Source organism: Aulostomus chinensis, chromosome 8 (assembly GCF_037954235.1).
Source record: "Aulostomus chinensis isolate RoL2024-O1b breed Wild chromosome 8, RoL_Achi_v1.0, whole genome shotgun sequence".
Classification (NCBI taxonomy): domain Eukaryota; kingdom Metazoa; phylum Chordata; class Actinopteri; order Syngnathiformes; family Aulostomidae; genus Aulostomus; species Aulostomus chinensis.
Window position 1 is genome coordinate 17,314,677 of NC_141327.1, and position 21,885 is coordinate 17,336,561.

General features: G+C 41.3%; 4 protein-coding genes across 5 annotated transcripts in view; 3 read left to right on the plus strand and 1 right to left on the minus strand.

The window, feature by feature from the left end:
• rbfox2 (RNA binding fox-1 homolog 2) overlaps positions 1–8,775 on the plus strand; it is a 36,940-nt gene extending 28,165 nt beyond the window's left edge. For both annotated transcript variants that reach the window (XM_086211338.1, XM_086211339.1), the window contains 7 exons: positions 549–636; positions 1,531–1,587; positions 1,695–1,839; positions 2,394–2,439; positions 5,103–5,191; positions 5,379–5,451; positions 5,891–8,775. In XM_086211338.1, coding sequence (XP_086067464.1) covers positions 549–636; positions 1,531–1,587; positions 1,695–1,839; positions 2,394–2,439; positions 5,103–5,191; positions 5,379–5,451; positions 5,891–5,935 — 543 coding nt within the window. In that variant the 3' untranslated portion in view covers positions 5,936–8,775. The remainder of the gene's footprint in view (positions 1–548; positions 637–1,530; positions 1,588–1,694; positions 1,840–2,393; positions 2,440–5,102; positions 5,192–5,378; positions 5,452–5,890) is intronic.
• A 1,622-nt stretch (positions 8,776–10,397) lies between these two features.
• Positions 10,398–13,483, minus strand: LOC147257425 (retinal cone rhodopsin-sensitive cGMP 3',5'-cyclic phosphodiesterase subunit gamma-like). Its single transcript, XM_086211342.1, has 3 exons — positions 13,060–13,483; positions 11,188–11,306; positions 10,398–11,103 (listed from the first exon to the last, which is right to left on the minus strand). Exons 2-3 carry the CDS (start codon positions 11,295–11,297, stop codon positions 10,986–10,988), a joined length of 228 nt encoding a protein of 75 aa, XP_086067468.1. The 5' UTR covers positions 11,298–11,306; positions 13,060–13,483; the 3' UTR covers positions 10,398–10,985.
• Positions 13,484–15,547: 2,064 nt separating this feature from the next.
• On the plus strand, positions 15,548–17,021 carry LOC147257426 (retinal cone rhodopsin-sensitive cGMP 3',5'-cyclic phosphodiesterase subunit gamma-like). The gene is made up of 3 exons (XM_086211341.1): positions 15,548–15,705; positions 16,097–16,218; positions 16,327–17,021. Exons 2-3 carry the CDS (start codon positions 16,109–16,111, stop codon positions 16,442–16,444), a joined length of 228 nt encoding a protein of 75 aa, XP_086067467.1. The 5' UTR covers positions 15,548–15,705; positions 16,097–16,108; the 3' UTR covers positions 16,445–17,021.
• A 1,159-nt stretch (positions 17,022–18,180) lies between these two features.
• LOC147257427 (serine/threonine-protein kinase 36-like) lies at positions 18,181–21,105 on the plus strand. The gene is made up of 7 exons (XM_086211340.1): positions 18,181–18,506; positions 18,587–18,724; positions 18,811–18,891; positions 18,971–19,101; positions 19,178–19,451; positions 19,620–19,793; positions 19,889–21,105. Exons 1-7 carry the CDS (start codon positions 18,405–18,407, stop codon positions 20,345–20,347), a joined length of 1,359 nt encoding a protein of 452 aa, XP_086067466.1. The 5' UTR covers positions 18,181–18,404; the 3' UTR covers positions 20,348–21,105.
• Positions 21,106–21,885: the final 780 nt, after the last annotated feature.

Here is a 21,885-nt window from a genome sequence, read left to right on the forward strand (position 1 = left end):
TCACCTCTGGTGATGTAAGGCGCTCTTGATTGGCTGCGTGTAATTTGTGTATGAACTCTTCGATTGATGTTTTTTTTGCATTGTGTTCAACTGATGAATATGCCGCTTAATTCACCTTCTTTTTCCCTCCTTTTTTTTGAAGGTCGCAATATAATGGTCTTGGATTTCTTTTTGAATGCCTTTGTTCTGAAATTTTTTTCTATTATTTGTTCTGTGTGCCGATGGTTGCATTGTTTGTGTGCAAAACTGCCTGACTACTCACCAGGATCCTTGTTTTCAATGTCTTTCTCCTTCAAAAGAAGCGCATGCATCAAATACCATCGCTGCTCATCTACAGAATTAACCTGTCATAAGTTTAAAACCTCTTAAACCTTAATGACACCTCACAAGTGCGATATGAGCATATTTGTCTTTTGTGTCAGGGAATGCATTCAGTTAATGACACACACACAACATACAATTTCACGTGATTGGATTTGACATCATTTGTTATTTTTTCGTACTTAATCTGGGTCGAAGTACCTTCTGACGCCTCCTTTGATGCCCAGGTCAATAACGCCACAGCCAGAGTGATGACCAACAAGAAGATGACCACCCCGTACTCCAATGGAGAGGGCCTCGCTGCTCTACCATATGGTATTACATCTAGTACACAAATGTAGTTTCTACCTGTGTAGGAAACCAAATCTGTAGCATGCAATTAATTTAATGAGAGGTTATACATAAATATATTATTTCCCTTTTATGATCTCAGTTATGCTCTGCGCGTTGTAGCTTTAAACCACACATACACACGCAAAACTGGCAAAAATCTATTTTAAACTTGGATTTATCCTTTGGTGTTGGACAACAATCAGCCTTCTACACTAGCTGGTAGATTTGTGATCTAATATTGATCCGTTGGAGTCAGAGAAAAAGATTTAGATACTAGATTACGAATTTAACGACAAGGGTGAAAGGATGCGTTTTGGTAGAGAACCAAGATGAAGCAGAAATCCAAGTTTTAAATGTAGAGTTGTCGTATTCTCATTATTATTTGTGTGTGTCTTTGTAATTTCTTACAAGTCATTCGGCACCTGCACCCGAGTGTGTGTGTGTGTGTGTGGGGGGGGGGGGTAATGAGTCATCAAAAAGAATATGTAAACAGAATAGTTCTGGGGGTGGCTCTTATGGTCAAAATTACATTGATTTAATAAAGATATATTGCTTTTATGAAGCAGGAACTATATTCCAAATGAATCAGTCAGGTTCCATTGTTGTGTTGTTTTAGAGCTAAAACTGGTTTCCAATATTGGACTTTAATTTATAATGTCAGGTTGCTTGGAATAATTAAGACAACATAGAAGTAGAGCATTATTACACAATATGTTCATATTATTAATAACAGTTTGATTAAGATGATCGTGGATTATTGTGTAGCTCTGTGTTATGCAAAAGTGAGTCAGTGAGTTTCTGTAAAAATCTGTGTGTGTGTGTGTGTGTGTGTGTGTGTGTGTGTGTGTGTGTGTGTGTGTGTGTGTGTGTGTGTAGCTGGATGGAAGCTGAGTCCTGTGGTTGGAGCCATGTACAGCCCTGAGCTTTACACAGGTATGATGACAGCAACTATTAGCTGTGTGTCTACTGAGCCTGCAGAAGACCAACATGATGCACCAAATATTGCAGGTGTTTTGAAAAGTCTTTGTTTTGTCTCTCAGTCCCGGGGTTTCCGTACCCAGCTGCAGCAGCGGCTGCATCCACCGCTGCGACCTTTCGTGGCGCTCATCTGCGGGGTCGCGCCCGGCCCGTCTACAGTGCTGTCAGAGCAGCTGTGCCGCAACCTGCCATCCCCACCTACCCTGGGTAAACACACACCAACACACACAGTGTCTAATAACACATAACTGCTACTGATAATGAGAGGTAGAGACGACTGTCCTCTTACACGCATGTCTTCACTTAGTTAAGATCATAATTGTTTGAATGTATAGTTTTAATAAATCAATGACGATGAGAGTTTGCTGAGCTGAAATACCATTTCATTGTACATCAATTTAACTTTACTGACTTCAATGTGATTATTTGGAGACTTCACCACCTGAAGTAACAATAGTATCACTCTCAAATTTGTTTACAATGAGGTGGTATTTTTTTTCTTGCATGCTGCACGGTGTGTAATAATCTCACCCTTCTTTCTCTTCTCTCTTTCACAATCTGTTTGGCACCGCTTTTTCACTTCTCTCACTCTTGTTTTGTCCTCCGTAATGCCCACATGGTGGCGCATCACACCATTTTTTTTTGTTTCGACATTCCACCACCGGTCCTCTCTTCTTCTTCTTCTTCTTCTTCTTCTTCTTCTTCTCCTCGTCCTCCTCCTTTCTCGTTTCTCTCTCTCTCCCTCTCTATCTCTCTCTCAGTGTGATGGCCTATCAGGAAGGTTTTTACGGTGCCGCTGATCTCTATGTAAGTATACATCTCTCTCTCCTCTACTGCCTCACTCCTCTTTTCCCCCTCTTGCCAGTGGGTTTTCAAGTGTGAAACAGCATGGACCAAAACCCATAGAGATGTGTACTTTTAAGTGCTTTCATCAGAGTTTTTTTTTTTTGTTTTTTTTGTTTTTGGCACCCAATCTTAAATAACTCTAAATGGAACATTCTCAAATTCACATAATGTACTTTTAAATAAAATGTTCCACGTAGCTGCCCGCACTCGAATCAAAGTGCTCATTCATGAGTAGACTCCTCTAGGGTTTTGCCTGTGCATTTGCGAGTTTGTACCAATGTGATTATGAATGTGTGTGTATGTAATGGAGTGTGTGTGTGTGTGTGCCCGCGCGTGTGTGACCAGGTTGACAATAGCTGTTTCTGTTCTCTCTGTAGACTAGTGTTTCAGGACATTAGTGGCAGATTGCCTCAGGTAGGGTTTACACACTCTGTGTGAGAGCCAGTGTGCATCCTCCTCGTCTCCAATGACTGCGTGCTGCTAGACATTATTGACCATCTGAGATTGAAATGCCTTCTCTGTCTTCTTCTACTAACTCACTGGATTCTGACAAGGGTGGAGTTGCGGAAGGGGGAGAAAATCATTCAATCTGCATTTTAATGAATGTGCAATAGCAGAGTTAAATTCACCAATCATTTGCTGGAGGGGTAGATGAATGTGCACATTTGATGAAGTCATATTGAACAGAAATCTGCCCAGGGGAAAGAGGTTCAGTGCTGAAATTCATTTTGATTCCCCAAGATGCATTTAAATTTTATGTAAACTGTGTGCCATTTACATCAGTGTGCTGACAGATGTACTCTGAATGAAAAACCACAGTTTACCACCTCCAACAGAACTGTGTAGGATTTTGTGTTATTTTGAAACATTTAAACAAATGAAAGACTCAAAACCACTCAGAGAAAACATACGTCTACGCCTAGGAAACGCTGCATGGATACAGAATATGAACTCAGTATCATCAAAATCTGTTCATAAATGGGTTTCTCCCAACTGCCAAAAATAGTTCTTCCAGATCAGCGATCTAGAAAAGGACTCGTAGCGTCTCCAGGAGCTTAGTACTCGTCTCACTAATTAAAAGCCTCAATAAATGTCATCAAAATATGCACACATTTTTCCAAGAATTTCCAGAAGCTGGAACATTATTATCTCAACAGTTTCACGTGGACTGAAGGGATACTTCCTGAATTCCAAGTTGTCTTGGAACACAGCATAAAACTAACCTTATAGTAACTTGACCCATCATAGTCAGTGCCATATTTCCTAAGCAAAATGTTGCATGCAAAAAAAAAAATGCCACCACTAAAGACAAGATAGGGAGTGAAGTAAGAAAATTGACGAGACGAAAAACTGAAATTGGAGCCTCTGCTCAGAGGGAAAGAATCTTGATGCAGCTGTAACTTCAGACCCCTTCCAGGAGTCTCCCTATCTGTTTCACCTGTGGCATGCTAACTCGATCAGTGTCGGCATGCAGACATACTTACAAGGCTGACTCCTCCCCCAGACCCTCCTTTTTTTCCCTCCTACCTTCATTCTCTATGAACTTCTCCCTCTCACTCAGTTCATTCTCTACCCTTTTTATAGTTTGCCACCTTCTTCTTCCCCATTTCTTATTTCTCAGTTCATCTAGTCTTTCCTCTGCTTCCCTCACCCTCTTCTCCTCTTCATCCCTCTGTACATCTCCACCCTTTCACCTTCCTCTCCTCTTCCTCCTCTTCCCCCAGTCTTCCTCCCACAGCAGCAACTGTGTGGTCCTGAATGCAGGGACTTGATTGATCCTTTAGGGTAGAATGCAGCAGTGTGTGCGTGTGCGCGTGCGCACGTATGTGTGTGCGCGCTTTCGTGTGTGTGTGTGTGGGGGGGGGGTGTTTTTGTTTTTGTAGGGCTGTTTGGTCTAATACACTGTACATTCAGAGTTTGGGGAAGCATGCTGTGTTTGTGATTGGTTGCCGGCTACTTGAAATGTGTGTGTCTGAGTGTGTGTTTTAGTGTGTGTGTGTGTGTGTGTGTGTGTGTGTGTGTGTGTGCGTGCCACTTTTTTAATCCGACTGGCTGACTCCTTACACCTGTAGTTTATTTGTCTGTTCATCAGCTGTCCATCCAACATAAATAATGATCATCCTGCCACCCCTTCCCTTTTCTTTAACCATGTTTTTGGTGGGGGTGGGGGGGGGACTGGGGTGGGGCACAGTTAGCGGGTATGATCTATCCCTTCCTCCATGTCCAACTCACAGTGGGAAAGATAATTTTGGGAATAAAAAAAGAGGCTAAAATGTACAATGGAAGAGATTTTTTTCTTCCCCTGGTTAGTCATGGAGGGAGAGACCCACACAGAGCCTGAGCTACATCCTTGTGAATGCTGTACTGCACCAGATTAGCAGATTTTGCTGACTGTCTGCTTGTTAATCTTTCGCTCTCTTCTCAGCAGTTTTTTCTTACAATGTAGCCCTTTAGACTCACTGCTAGTCTGTTAATATATAGAAGAAACGCAGCAAACTTTTAATAAGATTTTTACCCTTCCCTCTGTTCCGCCCTACATCTCCCTCCATTGTATCTCTTTCTTTATCCTCTTATCGCCTCTTGCTGTCCTCCATTTCTCTCTTCTCTCCATCGCCTCCTCACAGGGTGGCTATGCAGCGTATCGTTACGCCCAGCCAGCTGCGGTAGCAACTCCCGCAGCAGCGGCGGCTGCAGCAGCTGCTTACAGTGACAGGTGAGTGGGAAGCTTTCTGTACACGCTTCTGTCAATATGTAGTCGGTGGGGGGTTTCAATTCGGATCATCGCCCAGGAAGTGTTTTCAAATTAACCATCATCCCTCCAGCGCTGCATTTATACGGTATTAGTCATCTGGCTACATTTAGTGTTTGCATCTTTCATGTTGTGTTTTTTGTCTCTATAGCTACGGACGAGTTTATACAGCAGACCCCTACCATGCTGCGCTCGCCCCAGCGGCCTACGGGGTTGGAGCCATGGTGAGTCCCTCTGGTCAGACATTTGAAGATGAACTGAACGAAAATATAAAATATATAAACAACTTTTGTGCATATGGTTAAACAGATGATGTAGGTACATGAAATTACTAAATGCTGAGATGTCTACTGAAGTACCAGCAGGGGTCAGTGTCCCTCCTAATATCCTGGACAACCTCTGGTTTTATTCTTTTTCTAAACATCTGGCCAGTTGCTCAAACTGGATTAAATGGTCCTTTTTTCAAATTCACCATTTAGACCAGCTATAAATATTTAGAGCACACCCCAGTTGTAACAGAACCAGGATCAAAGCTGGATTAGAGAAGAAGTGTACAGAATGTGTCTTGTAGGGAGGACGTGGGTGGAGATGAGACCTGATGGAGGTTATTTTGACTGAAGTGATTGATTTCAACTCCTAAAGATGTCTCTTGTTGCTTCACAGGCCACACTGTACAGGGGAGGCTACAGTAGATTTGCCCCTTACTAAAGACACGTTCCCCAGGAGCTCCACTCTTCCATTGAATTACTCTGAAAGAGCTCCCTCTGTTGTCGTGGAGGTGGACTGCACCCAGTTTGGAGTCAACTACAACAAAGATATTTCAGATCCTATCCCAGAGCAGTCCCATGTTTTCTTATATACGCTACTACAGAAATAGAGGAATGCTGTATTAAAGACTGATGGATGGCCTTTACATTAAAAAAGAAGAAAAAAAAAGAGACTAAAAATGGCCACCTTCCCTATTGCACGGCTGTATTATAGTCCCCCTTCTTATTCCCTCAGCACCCAGCAGCACAAGACTCGGAATGGAGCCCAGATGTTCTTCCAAAGGCTGTGTGTGGACATTTAACAGCTGTCAACCATGTATGAGAATGTTCTCAACTTTAAAGCAAAAAGACAGGGATACAAGCATTGAAGGTGTCCACAAAACATGGACGCAGAAGGAGGCAAGAAGGTGCTTCACATGAGCACCGAAAAACATGTTGAACCAGAGTCACTAAAACGATATAACACCCACTAATGGATTTTATAATTCTTCCTTGATGTGGGCGGATGGTAATGAAAGGATTTCGATCCTGGCTGTGTTCTGTTAGAGGGAGGTTGAACACGGCAGCTTGGCGGGATGATGTGACGGTTTCTAACCGTAGGAATCAAGTCCGAAAGCTGAGGGAGGGAGGGTTATTAGAGCTGTTCCTTACCTCAAGTTTTCTTAGTAAGTGGAAATGGTGAACCTTTAAATTGTTATGATATGCAAAGAAATTAGTTTAGAGAAAAAAAAGTTACCAAATTATTATGATTATTGTAATTATTCTCATTATTATACCTTTTATTTTGTTTGACTCAGCTACATGGTAGCCACTGCTGTAATGGGACATGTAGTTTTCACAGTGAACCTTGGGGTTAAAATTCAAAAACAAGCATCTATACAGAGAATATTCCACAATTTTTTGAAAATATGACACAAATTCACATTATCCGTCTTGTGCACAGGATTTCACTGCTCTGTGATATTACTACCACCACACACACATACACACACACACACACACACACACACATACAAAACACTACAACCACCACATTCTCTCATTCAAGTTGATTTTAAATCATCTTTACCCAAAACCCTGAGGTTCAAGTATTCCTAGAGATTTATTATTTGGATTTTACCCCTCATGCTCCACTTTTTCTAGAGCAAATCCAACATTAAATGAGTCTTCCTGAAAAATAATTTAGGTGGTAATTGTGTTCGAGATGCAGCAATTACTGAGCAAGAGAGATTCTGTCGTTGATTTAATGGTAAATATTTAAATGCAAAACACCTACTATTGTGCATATTTCTATACCGTTGTATTCTATATTTCCAAATGTTGCTTTTTTTTGGCTTCTGTTTTTGTTCCAAAGATTTGTAGAAAGCACATTTTTCTGACGTATGTATAAATATATTATCTTTGTTATTGTTATGATCATAATCCTTGCTATTGCTGTCTTTATTTACTTTCTGTCCTTTTATTTTATTTTTCTTAATATCTGTAAGTGTTGTTTCAAATAAGGTGCAAGTTAGATTTCAAGCTTTGTTTTTTTGTTTTTGTTTTTTTTTGCTTTGGAGTAAAGTTTTTTGAGCCAAGATCATACCTGAGGGGAGAGCGCAAGGTATGCATGTAACACTACCAGACTTTTGTCCTCTTGGTTAAAGTCAGTCCAGGCTGTTGTTTTGTTGTTGTTTTTTGTTTTGTTTTTTGGTTGATAATAGGATTTGCTAGCTAGCATGATCATACTTCAAAATATACAATGGTTTGATTGTTTTAAACATTTTTATTTTCCTTTTCATGTCCATATTTTTCAGGTGACTTGAGACATTTGGAATGAATGAACATAGGTCTGTAGCACTTTGGTTGAAAACAGTTGCGTTTGTGTTTCTTCTGCTTTTCAGGTTTGCCGTTAATTTTTTAATTTTTTTTTTTTTTTTGTCGAAGCAGACTCCTTACATTTCAGTGGTGAAATCTGGTCCAGTGCAGTTGCTTTTTCTTTTTTTTTTTTAAATCCAGTAAAATGTCTGAAAGTGTTATCACTCATACATAAACGGGTTAATATTCCAATGTGGTGACAAACAAAATGGGATATGATCTAAGTGGAGTGTAAAATGAGGGCAGATAAAGTTTCTATAACTTATTATTATTATTTCATGGCTACACAGATGTTCTTTTCTATTAAATGTGCTGCTCATATCTTTTCTTTTTTAACCTATCTTCATATTATTATTATAGATTGTGCTCCAGACAGGAAAAGAAAAAAAAAAAAAAAAAAAAAAACCTAGCCAAAGACGCTAACAGTCTCCAGCACATTCTGGTTCCCAACGTAAGAAGAGAAATAAAATAAATGAGGAGCCACTGATGGCATGGACAAACCAGCATGAGTGATACTTATAAAAAAAAAAATAGTTTTGCATGAATCTTGTGTCTTTCATATTTGACTTCTGAGAGGCAGAGCGTAGTGGCTTTCTTCTGTACCACTAAACTCCACCGAGAGTGACAGGCAGCTAGCGGTGTAAGCTAGCGAACGCAACGAAGAGCACAGTGCTATTTGGCAAACTGGCTGCCTGGCAAAGAACGTGGCAGCTTCATTTTCTTGTCATGGTTTTTCTTGCCACTGTATTATAGTAAACTATGTGGCCATTCTTCATAGTTGCTATGGGTTCTCAATGACTAGTCCTCTCCCTCCGTCGAGTCTATATCCCCCTTGACTGCCATTATGTTTTGGTTTTTAATTTGTTTTGTTTTTGTTATTGAATGTCAATATAAAATGTTTTATATAAAAATGTTTTGTTGTGATCAAGCTTTCAGGTCGTTTATTAGTATTTATGTAGAGAAATTAAGAATTTTACAGACAGTTCGACGTACACAGGAGGACATTTTTTTCTTAAACTTTTACGAGCGTGCAATATTTTTTGAACTCTGTCAAGCTTAAGGAGTCAGTTTTGATATCAGAGAATTGAAATACTCCGCAGTAGAACAGCAGAGGTAGAGATGGTTGTTGGTGAAAGCATACTTCACTTTCAGTCGCTGACAAATAGGTGTCTTGAGCTCACAAAGACATTTATCCCTCCTGCATCACTTCATTGTGACTCAAGGATGCAACTCATGAGGTATCCAGGGTGGAAAGTAACTGGAAGTGTTATTGTAGGGTTTTTGTTTTTAGCTCAGATCGAAGTGTTCGCTGGTCACTGAGCATATGGTTGGATAGAGGAGATGTTTGGGGCGTTTGGTCACTCTGTTAGCCAGCCTCCATTAATGTCAAGCTAACACGGTTGACATTTAATGTATTCTGAACTCACATAGAAGGAATGCAGGAGGGAAACGTGTCATTGTGAGCTCAAGCCTCCTATTGGTGACGACTGAAAGAAAAAAAACTTTTTTGGGAGGGGTTTTAGGCCAGATTGGGTGTGATTTTGGGCTACAGTTGTATTGCTGTGATGCTACGGGTACGGCTGCGGTGGCCGGCTGCCCCACTCCTGATGAACACTTCATCAACACACCTTATAAAGTCTTACTTCTGGATTTGTTAGTTTGAGCTATGAGGAGAAAATAATGGTCCCAAATGTGTGTGGTCCTCAAATGAAAAATTAAATTTACATATTAGTTTAACATTTGTACATATTTCTTAGTGTTTGATTCGGATTAGCAGTATTAGTTCCTGTGTGCCCCCAAAGTTTTTACACATTTCACTGCTGACATGGGTAAATGTTGTTTTTCATTTGAGGACACCATTGTGGATCAGTCACAGCTGAACTGAATGCAAAACTCATGATGGAACTTCTTCTTCTCCTCCTTCTTCTTTTTTGCAAGTTAATGTGAAGGTTTTGCAAGGTAAGAGGAAATATTTCCAATCAGTTACAGACTTAATTTTAGTCATTCACAGGCAGTAACTGTACTAACTTACTCCATCCGCACCAACAAAGTTTGGCCACTTGAGGTCAGTGGAAACAACAAAACTGACTGTCATACTACAATTAAACAGTTGTCTATTTACACCTCCAGCAGAAATGAAACAGCGTTCCTTCATTTGTACCCCCCCCCCCCCCATGAGACTAGTGTCCACTCTTGATTTTGCTCGATTTTATTGTCGTTGTCGTCACCAACGTCTGCTTAAGCTGCTTAATGGGGAGCGGGTGGTGTGTAGTTGGATGAGACTGTGGAGAGCAGAGAAATCCAACTCAAGTAGCAAACATTACAGCCAGAAATCTTACAGATTTATTTTTTTTTAAACACTCCTTGAAGTGCAACATGTAGCTTCCGGTGAACCGCAGATTGAGATAAATAATGTATGGGTTTGCCATGAGGAATAACACCTTTTAACACACACAGCCACGACAAATGGTGATTTTGAACAAATATAATAAGCAGATGGCATGTACACTGGGATCTGTGTCTGGGTTCAGTTGTTATCAACAAAACGACTCAAAACAAGATGTTTGGGGGATGATATTTATTGTACAGTTCTACTCAACTGCGACTCCCATTCCTATTGTGTGCGTACATTTACATTCATAAACAAAAATATAGTACATCATGAGAAGCTGTACATTAAGAAGGAATAGCTCCAAATGGAAGGAAAGGAAAGGGAGGGCCTTGGAGCGGGAAAAGGCAGGAGAGAGATTTGCAGGTTGAGTGATTCGATCACACCTGCTTGCTATGAATCTAATCCATTGTCTCTCAAAAATGGACTTGTGCAAAGTAAGAAGGGGGAGGGAGAATTGGAGTTCAAAGTATTGACATCAAATGGAAACATGTATAAGTGTTGATTGATAAATAATCTTATATATGACATTTGATTATTAGATATGGAGATTTTTATGTTTGGGATCAATTTAGATGCATTTTTGTCCAATTTTTCTCAAAATCCATGTGAACCCAACACAATAGACAGACATCAGTGCAGGTACTTCGGTGGGGGAGGAACAACAGGAGCAGGAGAGATGGTGGTATTAAGGAAAAACCCTGTTGGGAAAAATTCCAAGTGTGGTGAAGAAACAGGAGGGTTTCTAGACAATTCCGTATTTTGCCAGGTCACTGAGCTCCATGTCACCGAAGGCTTCCCATGGGCAAACCACCGTGATGTCGGTGCCAAGACCCTCCATACCGGGGATGTCGTCTCCGAATCTGGAAATAAAAACATCTTATTTTTCAGGTAATCTTGATTTTTTTTTTTTTTAATTCAATCTGACACCTCCAAGCCCAGCGTACCCCTTCTGTCCTGGTTTTGGGGCCTTGCTCTTGAAGGTGCGAGCAGTCCTCTGCTTGAATTTAGGAGGGGCCCTCTTCTCAGCGGGTGCTGCAACAGCTGCGTCTGCCATTTTTATGGTCTGAAAAACAGCGATCAGTAGATTAGTTTGGATATGTGAGACCACCTGCCGGCCCCCGTCCTCCTCAAAGACCCAACTGCCCAGTGCCTGCATGACATAACCTTCCAATTAGGTCAAATTATAAAGTGTCATAGAGCTTCCTGGGACCCTGTTACACAAACAGCTTTGCCTATTTTTACACCTTGGCTTTAAAGATTACTCCCGGCCACATTAAAGACCGCACAGACCTGCATATACCTGCAGAACTAAGTTCACCTAATTCCTCAGCAAAGGCTCAAGCCAACACGTGTATGTTTTAAGTAATAAACCCTGAGTCTAAGGGGATTTTGCATTTTTAATCTGCTATAATCCGTGCTCTCTCTCTGACCTTGGTTATCTCATTTTACAAGAAAGCTTGTCAGTGTAGGTGGCACGGTGGTGCAGTGCTCAGCACTGTCGCCTCACAGCGAGAAGGTTTTGGGTTCAGGTTCCCAGCTCCATCACAGGAGCTTTCTGTGTGGAGTCTCCATGTTCTCCCTGTTCCTGTGTGGGTTCTCTCTGGTACTCCAGCTTCCCCCCACAGTCCAAAGACATCAAGAGGGGACGAGGCTGATTGATACTCTAAATTGACTGTAGGTGTGACTGTGAGTGTGAATGGTTGTCTGTCTCTATGTGTTGGTCCTGTGATGGACTGGTGACCCGTCCAGGGTGAACCCCACCTCTCGCCTGAAGGCTGCTGGGATAGGCTCCAGCCCCCCCACAACACTGAACAGGATAAGCCGGAGAAAATGGATGGATGGATGGATGGAGCTTGTCAGTATGCTTGATTTAACCAGAAAAGTAATTCAGCCATACTGCTTGGTACTTAGAACACAAACATCATAAACAAATACTTTGTATTTAAGCAACTTGAGCGCGCCTGCCTGTCGGTCGAATCAAATGCTTTGCGCTGAGCAAATGGCAGCACAAGTAACATGAATGGATATGGAGCTCTTCCAGCGTATGGAGAGGTTGAATAATTCGTTTAAATCATAATACATAGACCTGCTTTTCTTTTCTATTCATTTATTTTTTTCCTGTCTTTGTTTATCCTAACTAAATTCTGTAAACTTTCGCTGCGACACTACACTCTCTAATTTGCAGTTTTCATTCTTTACTTTAATGTCGGTCACTAATGTGTTATAAGATACATTTCCCAAATACTTATTGGTAACAACAGACCTGAACCAAACTGAACACACACACAACTTTTTGAACCCCTCCCAAACCACCACCACCACCACCACCACTTCAAGTTATTGAAAGATGTGCCATTGAAAGAAATAAATCCCATTCAAAGGTTCTATCAAATTAAACGGAACTGTATTTAACTGATTTAGGCTTTTCAATCACATTGACCCGTTCATGCTGCTCTCGTTACTCACAGAGGTAAATATCATTTATATAGAACTTTCCAAAGGAGTAAAAAGTAATCCGAAAACCAGAGAGAATGAAGAGACAAAAACATTCAAATAAGTGCAAAAACAAAACAAAAAAATCATGATGAGACAAAGGAAACTGACTGACCTCTGAGATACTTTGAGGAGTTCTGTGTCAAGTCAACTCCTGAAAATTACTGCTGACTTTTGGCTTTCTCTACACTTAAGCTCAGTCTCACTAATCTCATACGACCCCTAATAAACTACAATAAGAAAAGTAGAATAAATAATCCAAACTGTGGAACGGACAGTTAGCCAAAGCATCATGCTGAGTCAGGATCCCAGTTTGATCTCACCTGTTTGGGCTGTAGCTCAGGGGACTTCTGGTCACGGTCTCGGTGGTCAGGTTTGTCTTTCTGGACTGTGTCCTGCTCTCTTCTTATATATCTCCCCCTGGTAATCCCCCCTGTGCATGTACATCAATCACTTTCTGTCCCTTTTTGCACCCTGCCCCTAATCTAGGCTTAGATTAGGGTGGTGGGATGTGTTGTGCCATGTGAAGACGTTTATGTAATGAAACATCTCTTTAAGAAGAAGAACACTGGGTTCCCTGAACAATGTAAATTGTTGATGGCCTAAATCTCGTCTGAGCCCAAGTATAATCTGATTTGAAAAGGTGATTTTTTTTTTTTTTTTTAAAGAACAGCACGCAAATTGTACATCAATTAATGTACATTAAAAGCAAATGAAGTTCCCAGCTCTAAAAATTAAAGCAGGGAATTATGACACATCATTCTCAACAATAATTGAACAATAACTTGATAGGAAAATATGAAGTCACTAAATTGTCATTGTTATCTCAGTCTTTGTTAGCTCATAATGAGCGTCAAACTCTGAGGGCCGTTACTCAAACTACACGCTGAGCTGCAGGTGAGAGACGCGTCTGCCTTTAAATCAGCGATTTACTTCACTCGTGTCAAACTTACATCTCGTGTGAAGTGTCAGTCTGCTGCCTTATCAAATTATTGAAATTTTTAAAAAAAAAGATTAAAGTGATCCTACATATTTATGGAGAATTATTACTTTATGAAATGAAAACTGCAGAAACATTCACAGAATGAAGAATTTGAATTCTGTTCCCCTTTTTTTTTTTATTGAGTCGTTTTGGAGTTTTAGACAGGTTATGCTATTGTTGTTGTATTTATGAGATACGGAGGACCAAAACCGGGCTCAAGAAAATAGATTTACACAAAAGTTTTACTTGAATGAAAAAAAGATGGATAACGCAGCGACGACCGGGAGTCATGGGTCTTAATTTGTACGTCATTGTTTTCTCACCCCGAGACTCTCATCTTTGTTGTTAGAGGAATACACCGGATCACCGTGTCAGTCCTGTCATCCCTCTCTCATCCACGAGAGGAGGGCTTAAGAGCTGAATGGGTAAGTGTTTCTTTATTTGTCACTAAGTGAACGATCAGCTGAATTGAGCCTGGCGTGTCTCTGCTCTTACATCACGTGCTCCAGATCTTCTTGCATGCCACTGTGCGTGCGAGCAGCATTTGTTGTGGAGTAAATAGAAATTACACTTTAGTTTTTTTAATGGCTGGTTTTCTTGCATTGCAGGGGTTTTTTTTTGGGGGGGGGGGGGTTTACTCATCGTTTTCCAACCCTCTCTTGTTTTTGGAAAAGAAAAGGAGTGTGACATCAACGCACTGAGGCCAGAGTAGCACTTAAATGTTTGTTAAGGGGAGATCGATAATCGATGCCAGCATTTTAATCAGCTGATCAACACTTCTGTACAGTTTGGGCTCTGCTGCAAACACACACTCCTCTGATGCAGCGTTCACTCTCCAAGACTCAGTGTGACACAACAACAAGAGTGAGACAGAGAAAGAACTTTCCAACAACTTCTCATGGATGGTTGCAAAGAAGAACCTACCATAACGATACATTTTGTGTTTTACATACCTGTTCATTTAAGCCATGGGCTGAGGTTTGCTTTGCTTCAATTTTGGCAGAATTTTTATTATTATTATTATTATTATTATTAAATATTCTACTAGTTAACCTCTATGGTTTATGCATATATTCACACTGAGCGGCACAGGAATGAGTCCCACAACCCATAGGAGAACATTGTGGTTGACGTTGGCTTAAGATATTTGAAGGCTTTCTATGTGTCTTGAAAACAGAGGTAGCTAGCAAGCAGCTAAATGAGAGAGTTGGAAACGGGAGTTGTGTGACATGAAGTGAGGTGATGATGGTGCCATGCATCCACAGCGTTGTTCCTGTACAGCCTAATATTTGCTTTGTACTTTTAAAAGTTGCTTTTATACGTCAAGAGTCACAAAAGGGGTGCATTCGGGTCTCATGAATGTTTGTTTGTCACAGAGAATTTTTTTCAGCAATAATCTAAAATTCTATGTGAAGATCACATTTGTTTTTGGTCCAGTGGATCCACAGGGATGTCTACTTCCACAAAAATATATCATCCGTGCTGCTCTCTGTGAGGCCTGTCGCTCTCAGTACCATGGGACCAAGAAGATTCTCCTCCACATTTTCATTGGCCTCGGTGACCTTGTGGTATTAAGTGACTACATAGAAGGGACCTGTATGAATTAACACATTCTTAACCTCCAATACATTGTCTTATAAATGATTTATTTCACGTGCTTTCACTTTCACTCAAAAAAAAGTAAGTACTGAGTGTCTAGTCTTTGCCTCTAGCAAGTCATTTATCCTTGTCCTTTACAGTTCTTTTTAATGTATATGTCGACAGATGTATCCAACTGTAAATACACCTTGTATTTATATCTTGTTTTCCATCTATTTGAAAGCGAGCCAGTATTGTGAGGTCAGAGGACAGTTGACGGCTGAGGGGATTAGCCAGCTCATAGGACTTTAAAAAGGGACAGACGGACAGAAGGAGGAACAGCACAAGACAGCAAACCTGCAGAGTCATCAGGCTCCTTCAGAACAACGCGCTGAGGCCTCAACACCCAGTAAGATGAAGCTGGAATTTCCTCCGTTCTGGGACGACACTCAGAGATTCTAGAAGATGTTAGGCTTCTTTACACTTCCACCAGTTTCCTTACAGCAGGAAGACACAGTTGAGGCTAATTCGTTTACGCTTGAGTAGCTCGTGCTCACCGTTTGTTTTTTGAACTGATGGATTTGGATGAACTTGGAGAACGTTCGTTAGAGAATGTGTACACGACATTTGCACCTCCAGAGGCATTCAGACGAGTGTAAAAGTATAAAATTTACACTTTGGTGAAAGTGATGGGCCAGGATTGAATTTAAATGTCAGTCAACAGGAATGTTAGAACATCTGAGTATTGCAGAGATGTGTGACGTGTAATTGTTTTGGTTTCCCCTTATTTTCTTTTTCAGTAACATAACAAAATGTCAGACATCGCAGTCGCAGCTCCTGCAGAAAAGAAGGCACCTCCCAAATTCAAGCAGAGGACTGTTCGCACATTCAAGAGCAAAGCTCCCAAACCTGGCCAGAAGGGGTGAGACGCATTTAAAGATGACAAAACATGCATAGTCAACTCCCCACCCTCCCTCTCCTCCCTCCTCTCTCAGTATTCTCACCAGACATTGGTCTCATATCTATCCAGATTCGGAGACGACATCCCCGGCATGGAGGGTCTTGGCACCGACATCACGGTGATTTGCCCGTGGGAAGCCTTCGGTGACATGGAGCTCAGTGACCTGGCAAAATACGGAATCATTTAGCGTTGTGTCCTTTGCCTTTACCCTGTTTACCACTGTTGTCCCTCATATGTTGCTTAATGAGCTGAAAGAAGTTTTTGTGTACTTTAGGGAGAAGGCAGCCTTTGACAAGTTTGAGGTTTTTTAAATCTGGAAAAAAAAAAAAATCCAGAGCTCTCTCTTGTTTGATGCACTTTATTTGCCCCTAGCCTTTCCATTCTTTTCCTTCACCCCTTTTCTATCTTTCCTCACTATTTCCATTTAAATTTGTACCTCTCCTTTGGAGCATGTGGTGTCAGCAGCTATGCCCCTGAGCTTCTGCTTCCCCCAGCTGGAAAAAAAAGGGAAATCTATGAATATGTATTTTTTAAATGGGCCTCTGAAAGAAGGTTTGATACTGCGGTTATCTGACGCTACTCTTCCCTCCTCTCCCTGCCTCTTATCCTCAAAGCTGCCAATTCAGTACAGATACACAGATGTCTGTTTTGTGTATTAGCAAATCGGAATTTATTTTTTGTGAAATTCTGTGATGCATTTCATTCAGTGTTAGATTAACCTGGTCTAGACAGGAACTGAAACACATTAAATGTTTTACAGAGAATGTGAATTTGTTTGTCTTTCCTTTTCGCTAGATGGGTAGTTTGAGAAGTCAAAATGTAGCTCTTATTGATTTCGTTTTCTGAAACACTCAACTTCCAATGTTAAGACTTCAAAATAAAACACGAGAGTCGTTTAAAGATGGAGAGGACAGACGAACAACACGAGACGATTGCTTCAAAGGTAGCAGGTGTACACTTAGTTAAGAGTTTAAAACCAGTAAACGGTATCTGTATTTATATCCAGAGTCTAATTATAGAGATTAAAACTATTTTATCTGAATCAGTTCACAATGAAGCTGTACTCAGCTACTTATTATTCAGGTGCTGTTGTAAAACAGTGTGATAAAAAACATGTGGTGAAATCTATGCAGTGATGCCACAATGTTTAGTAGAGCTTCGTAGCTTATCGTACCAAGGGACAATAACTTTTGATTGAATAGCAACAAGGGTTACGTTAGAAAACCACTAAATGCATGACAGTGCAGTCATTTGAGCTGCATTCAGAAGGAAAAAGGTTGGTCTGTGTGTACTTGTGTCCCTCTGAGAGTTGAATAGGAATCTGTTTCTATGCCGATTGTGAAGACATCTGCTGCATTCCTTTCACCGAAGACCTTGGAAGTTAGAATGATCCAGTAGAAGAGGAGAAAAGTAACAAACTCGTTATTGATGTGTCAGCCGTTGGCAATACAAGTTGATAACAATCCACCAGGTATTTTGGACATGCAAACCTTGAAGCAACACGACCATGAATGAAGTCTATTGACTGCATGAGTAATTTAATGGGACACATCTTCAAGTGGAGTATTGAACTGAATGGTTCAGAATGCTCCTGTCAATAGAGGTCTTTGGGTTTGTCAGGAATCTCTGATTTGACAGATTTGAATCTGTGATGATTGACAGATAGGTTGCAGGATTGTGATGTCACAGAGGGTGAGAGACACCTCTCGGGACTGTCATGTCAGTGATGATGACAGCCACCTCTCAGGACTGGCATGTCAGTGATGATGACAGCCACCTGTCAGGACTGTCATGTCAGTGATGATGACAGCCACCTCTCAGGACTGGCATGTCAGTGATGATGACAGCCACCTCTCAGGACTGGCATGTCAGTGATGATGACAGCCACCTCTCAGGACTGTCATGTCAGTGATGATGAATGACACCAGTCAGGACTGGCATGTCAGTGATGATGAATGACACCTGTTGGGAGCCACCAGTCTGATACTGGTTCTGCACATATATGGGATGTCAGCTGTTTCTTGCTCTATGACATTTCTTTTGTCAACATAGCCCAAAGTTGACATTAACATTTGCAAGATTTTAATCAGCACAAATCACTCTTAACATCCCTTTTTGCGTGTTAATAATTTGTCAGCTGGTAACTCATGCCACCTGTCATTAACATGGAATGTTATGAAGTACTTGAGCAGTTGGGATTTGGCTTCTTTGGTGAAGTTCGCAAGGGGATAGAAAAAGCCACTGGCAAAGTAGGTAACTTTGGTTGCAATATGGTTTTCCAGACTCATATACGTAGCTTCATTGTGGCCCCTCTTGCATTTTCCATCAGGTTGTGGCTCTCAAGTTGATGTATAAGTTTTGCGATCCCTACGAGCTCAGACGACAAATGAATGAAGTCATCATCGCCAAATCTCTAAACCATCCCAACATAGTGAGATTTCGTAACAGTTTTGAGACCGAAAATCAGGTAAGATTACATGAAGTCATTTTCAAACCTCCTTTGATGAATCACATCATCTTATTACATCCCTTAACTGTTACATATTTCCACAGACGATTATTGTGATGGAATTTGTCAAGGGCCGGGATCTTCTCAAGGTTATGGATGAGGCGAAGACCCTCTCAGAAAAACAGGTACTCATTCACAGCTCACAGTCATGCCAGACATTGTGATTTTACACAATGGTCACTTTGTTTCTTCTTCTTTACCAAGGTTGCCGATATCGCCCGCCAGCTTGTGTCGGCATTACATTATCTACATTTGAGACATATAATTCATCAAGACCTGTATCCACGAAATGTGATGTTGGGGGATGATGGGCTGGTCACACTGTGTGACTTTGGGTGAGTAGATTTAAAGGAGTATACTGCTGTGCGGATCGTTAGATATCAGTGTTAATTACATGTGATTCTGTCTTAGGTGTGCCAGGGTAGTAAAAGCTGCTCAACGGAAGTGGGGATTTTTCCACAAATCCCCTCAGGAAAAGAAGAAGAGGCAGTCATTTGACCCGCGTGACGACCTAACGAACTTAGGTTTCCTCCTTAATTTCCTCATCACTGGGAAATGTCCTGAGTATGAGGAAATAATGTCTCAGCTGGAGGACTCTGAGAAAGCCCCCCGCGCATCCCGTAGCGATGACGGCAAAGAGGCAGATCCAGTCACGGTCCCAAGCGCCATGAGCAACATCTGCAAGGTACACAACTACTACCTTCTCCTATTTTGTCCTCAGCAGCTGTCTGTGCTACAGTGTGTTAGTTTTCATTACAAAAAACAAGTTGCCTTAAGCCAGCAAATATGCACAATGAAGTACTTCAAGACAAGCAAAACTATTGACAGTGAATATGTGATATCTCCCTAACAGAGTTTCCTGATAGGCCTCATGACCAAGGACGCTAAGAGGCAGTTAACGTTCCCTGACCTCCTACAGCATCCTTTCATAGCAGGTGGTGTTAAAGTTCGTCCAAGATGTGGAAAGCTCAGGCCACTACTAAAACGTATTTGGCGTCGAAAGAAAAAAATCGCACCCGTCCGTCAGGTGAGTACGACCTTACTCCTTGGTGAAAATGTGTACATATATGTATATATAATGTCAAAGATAGACAGACAGACAGAGATTTCTTGCATTTCCAGATACAAGACCAGCCAGGGCCTCAAACCCAACACACTGTGCCTGGAAAACCACCGACGGATGTGAAGAAGACAGCAGGCATCAGGAGAGCAGCTGTGAGGGTGTTAATACAGAAAGTTGTTACTCTGGCTTTTAAAAGGGCAAAGGTGAGCACTGATTTGAAAGTGTTCAAGGTCCTCACTGAACATCTGTTCAAGGATGTGTGGGCCAAAGTTGAGGGACTGGAGTTCGAGGTAACCCCAGAAAATTTAAAAAATGTTGACAAGGCCATTTTCAAAGCCCTGTGCAGCAGGTTTGGTCGCGCTAACAATGTCTGGGCCTTCATGTCCTTGGAGGAGTTCGAGGTGGACCAACTAATTGCTGCTTCTCTGGAGGAACAGCTCATGCCCCAGTCTAAGAAGCACAGAGGCATCAAGAGCTTCTTCCGTTCCCTGGGCAACATCTTCTCCGCCGGATTCTAACGAAGCTTTGGGATGCATAAGTAAGCAGTGATACCAAAAGAAGACAGAAGCAGAAGCAAATGCAGTCTTGCAGTCAGCTTGGAAGGGCTCAGGGCACCGGGCAGGGGCAGGGTTAGGGTGGCCTGAGGCTGCAGGCAAAGGAGGAACCACACTGAAGGGGAATCCTGACACACTCTTGGTACCGGGACTGGAGTAGCAAATGTCTTGAACCAACACAGGTCAGGAGACAAGGATGACTTCAGCTGTCCCACACCTGATGACTCAATTTCTGAATGTCTTCTTCTTTAATACAGTTCTCTGTCACCTTTGTAAATGCCAGTAAAAATCATCCTAAAACTTCCACTGACCCTCATTCTGTAAGAATTTCTGCCTCTGCTCTAATCCTCATCTTTGCTTCATCACAGCACTTTTGTCTTTGTTTTTGACCTAAACTGTCTTGTCTGAGTCTGGCGTCCACGCAAACAGTCAGAAACAGCGGAAAACTAGTATTTTAAATGTTTTTCTGTCCATCTGGGTTGCTTCTTTGTACATCAGTTTTTTTAGACATTCTCTGGTCGGCGTTTGTGTCAAGAATGCGACCGACTTCATTGCAAATTATGTTTCAGCCCAGCAACAAGAGACGAAGACTTAGACCAGCAATACAAGATGAAGACAGCAAAAGCTTTATTATTTGAGTTTAAAGGAAAAGATTTAAAATAAATGAATAAAACATAATAGGGTCTTCGCCTGAAGTACCTTCTGGCTCAGGCCCTAATAAAGAATCGAAGCTGTTACAATAAAAGTTACAGAGTAAAAACTTTGCATGACATTTTTAAAGAATCGTGACTCTCCTGAGCTGTGACATCCAGTGGTTCATGGAGCAAACATCACTGCTATCACGCCGACGGATGAAAACGTACCTTGCTGCAAATATTGATATCCTCAGGTGTTTACATAAAGAACGATTTCATGAATTGAGCTTTGTTTTAAATATTAAAAAATGAAAACAAAGAAAAATACAAATAGTTAGCTGATGTATTTCACTCAATGAACAAATACTCATAAACAGCATCCATTGAAGGCTACATGTTTGAAGAAAGCAAAAACAATCACAACACTAATTTCGTGTAATAATATATAGTATAATCATATATTTTATACTCTATATACAAGCTTTGACGCTTAAAGATGGTGCAGTCATAAACTATTCTGTCCTCAATTTGTCCTCCATGATCACTCTTGTGACATTTGCACATTTCACCGTAAGAAAAAGAGAGTACGGCTTTCTCCAGCAGAAATACTTCAATTTCACTTCGGTAATACTTGTAGTATTTATACTGTCCCAAGGAAGCACAGTCCTAAGCGGAAGCCTGCTGTCAGTGACCAACCACCGCTTCACGTTTCTAAGAAGTTCTCCCCGCTCGGCGACACATCCGCTGAGAAAACACCTCTGGTATTTGGAAGTTCCGTTCTGAGGAACGTGAAATTAGCGACACCGGGGGCCATAGTCCAGCGCATTCCAGGGGCCAGAGCGGGCGACTTCGATACAAATTTGAAAC

Excerpts from the sequence above, each read along its gene's own strand:
- LOC147257427 (XM_086211340.1), top strand. The coding sequence starts at position 18,405 with ATGCCACCTGTCATTAACATGGAATGTTATGAAGTACTTGAGCAGTTG. Across the intron at positions 18,892-18,970 it reads AGACCCTCTCAGAAAAACAG|GTTGCCGATATCGCCCGCCA; the intron begins GTACTCATTCAC and ends TTCTTTACCAAG. Across the intron at positions 19,794-19,888 it reads AAATCGCACCCGTCCGTCAG|ATACAAGACCAGCCAGGGCC; the intron begins GTGAGTACGACC and ends TTGCATTTCCAG.
- LOC147257426 (XM_086211341.1), top strand. The coding sequence starts at position 16,109 with ATGTCAGACATCGCAGTCGCAGCTCCTGCAGAAAAGAAGGCACCTCCC. Across the intron at positions 16,219-16,326 it reads CCCAAACCTGGCCAGAAGGG|ATTCGGAGACGACATCCCCG; the intron begins GTGAGACGCATT and ends ATATCTATCCAG.
- LOC147257425 (XM_086211342.1), bottom strand. The coding sequence starts at position 11,297 with ATGGCAGACGCAGCTGTTGCAGCACCCGCTGAGAAGAGGGCCCCTCCT. Across the intron at positions 11,104-11,187 it reads CCAAAACCAGGACAGAAGGG|ATTCGGAGACGACATCCCCG; the intron begins GTACGCTGGGCT and ends TTTTATTTCCAG.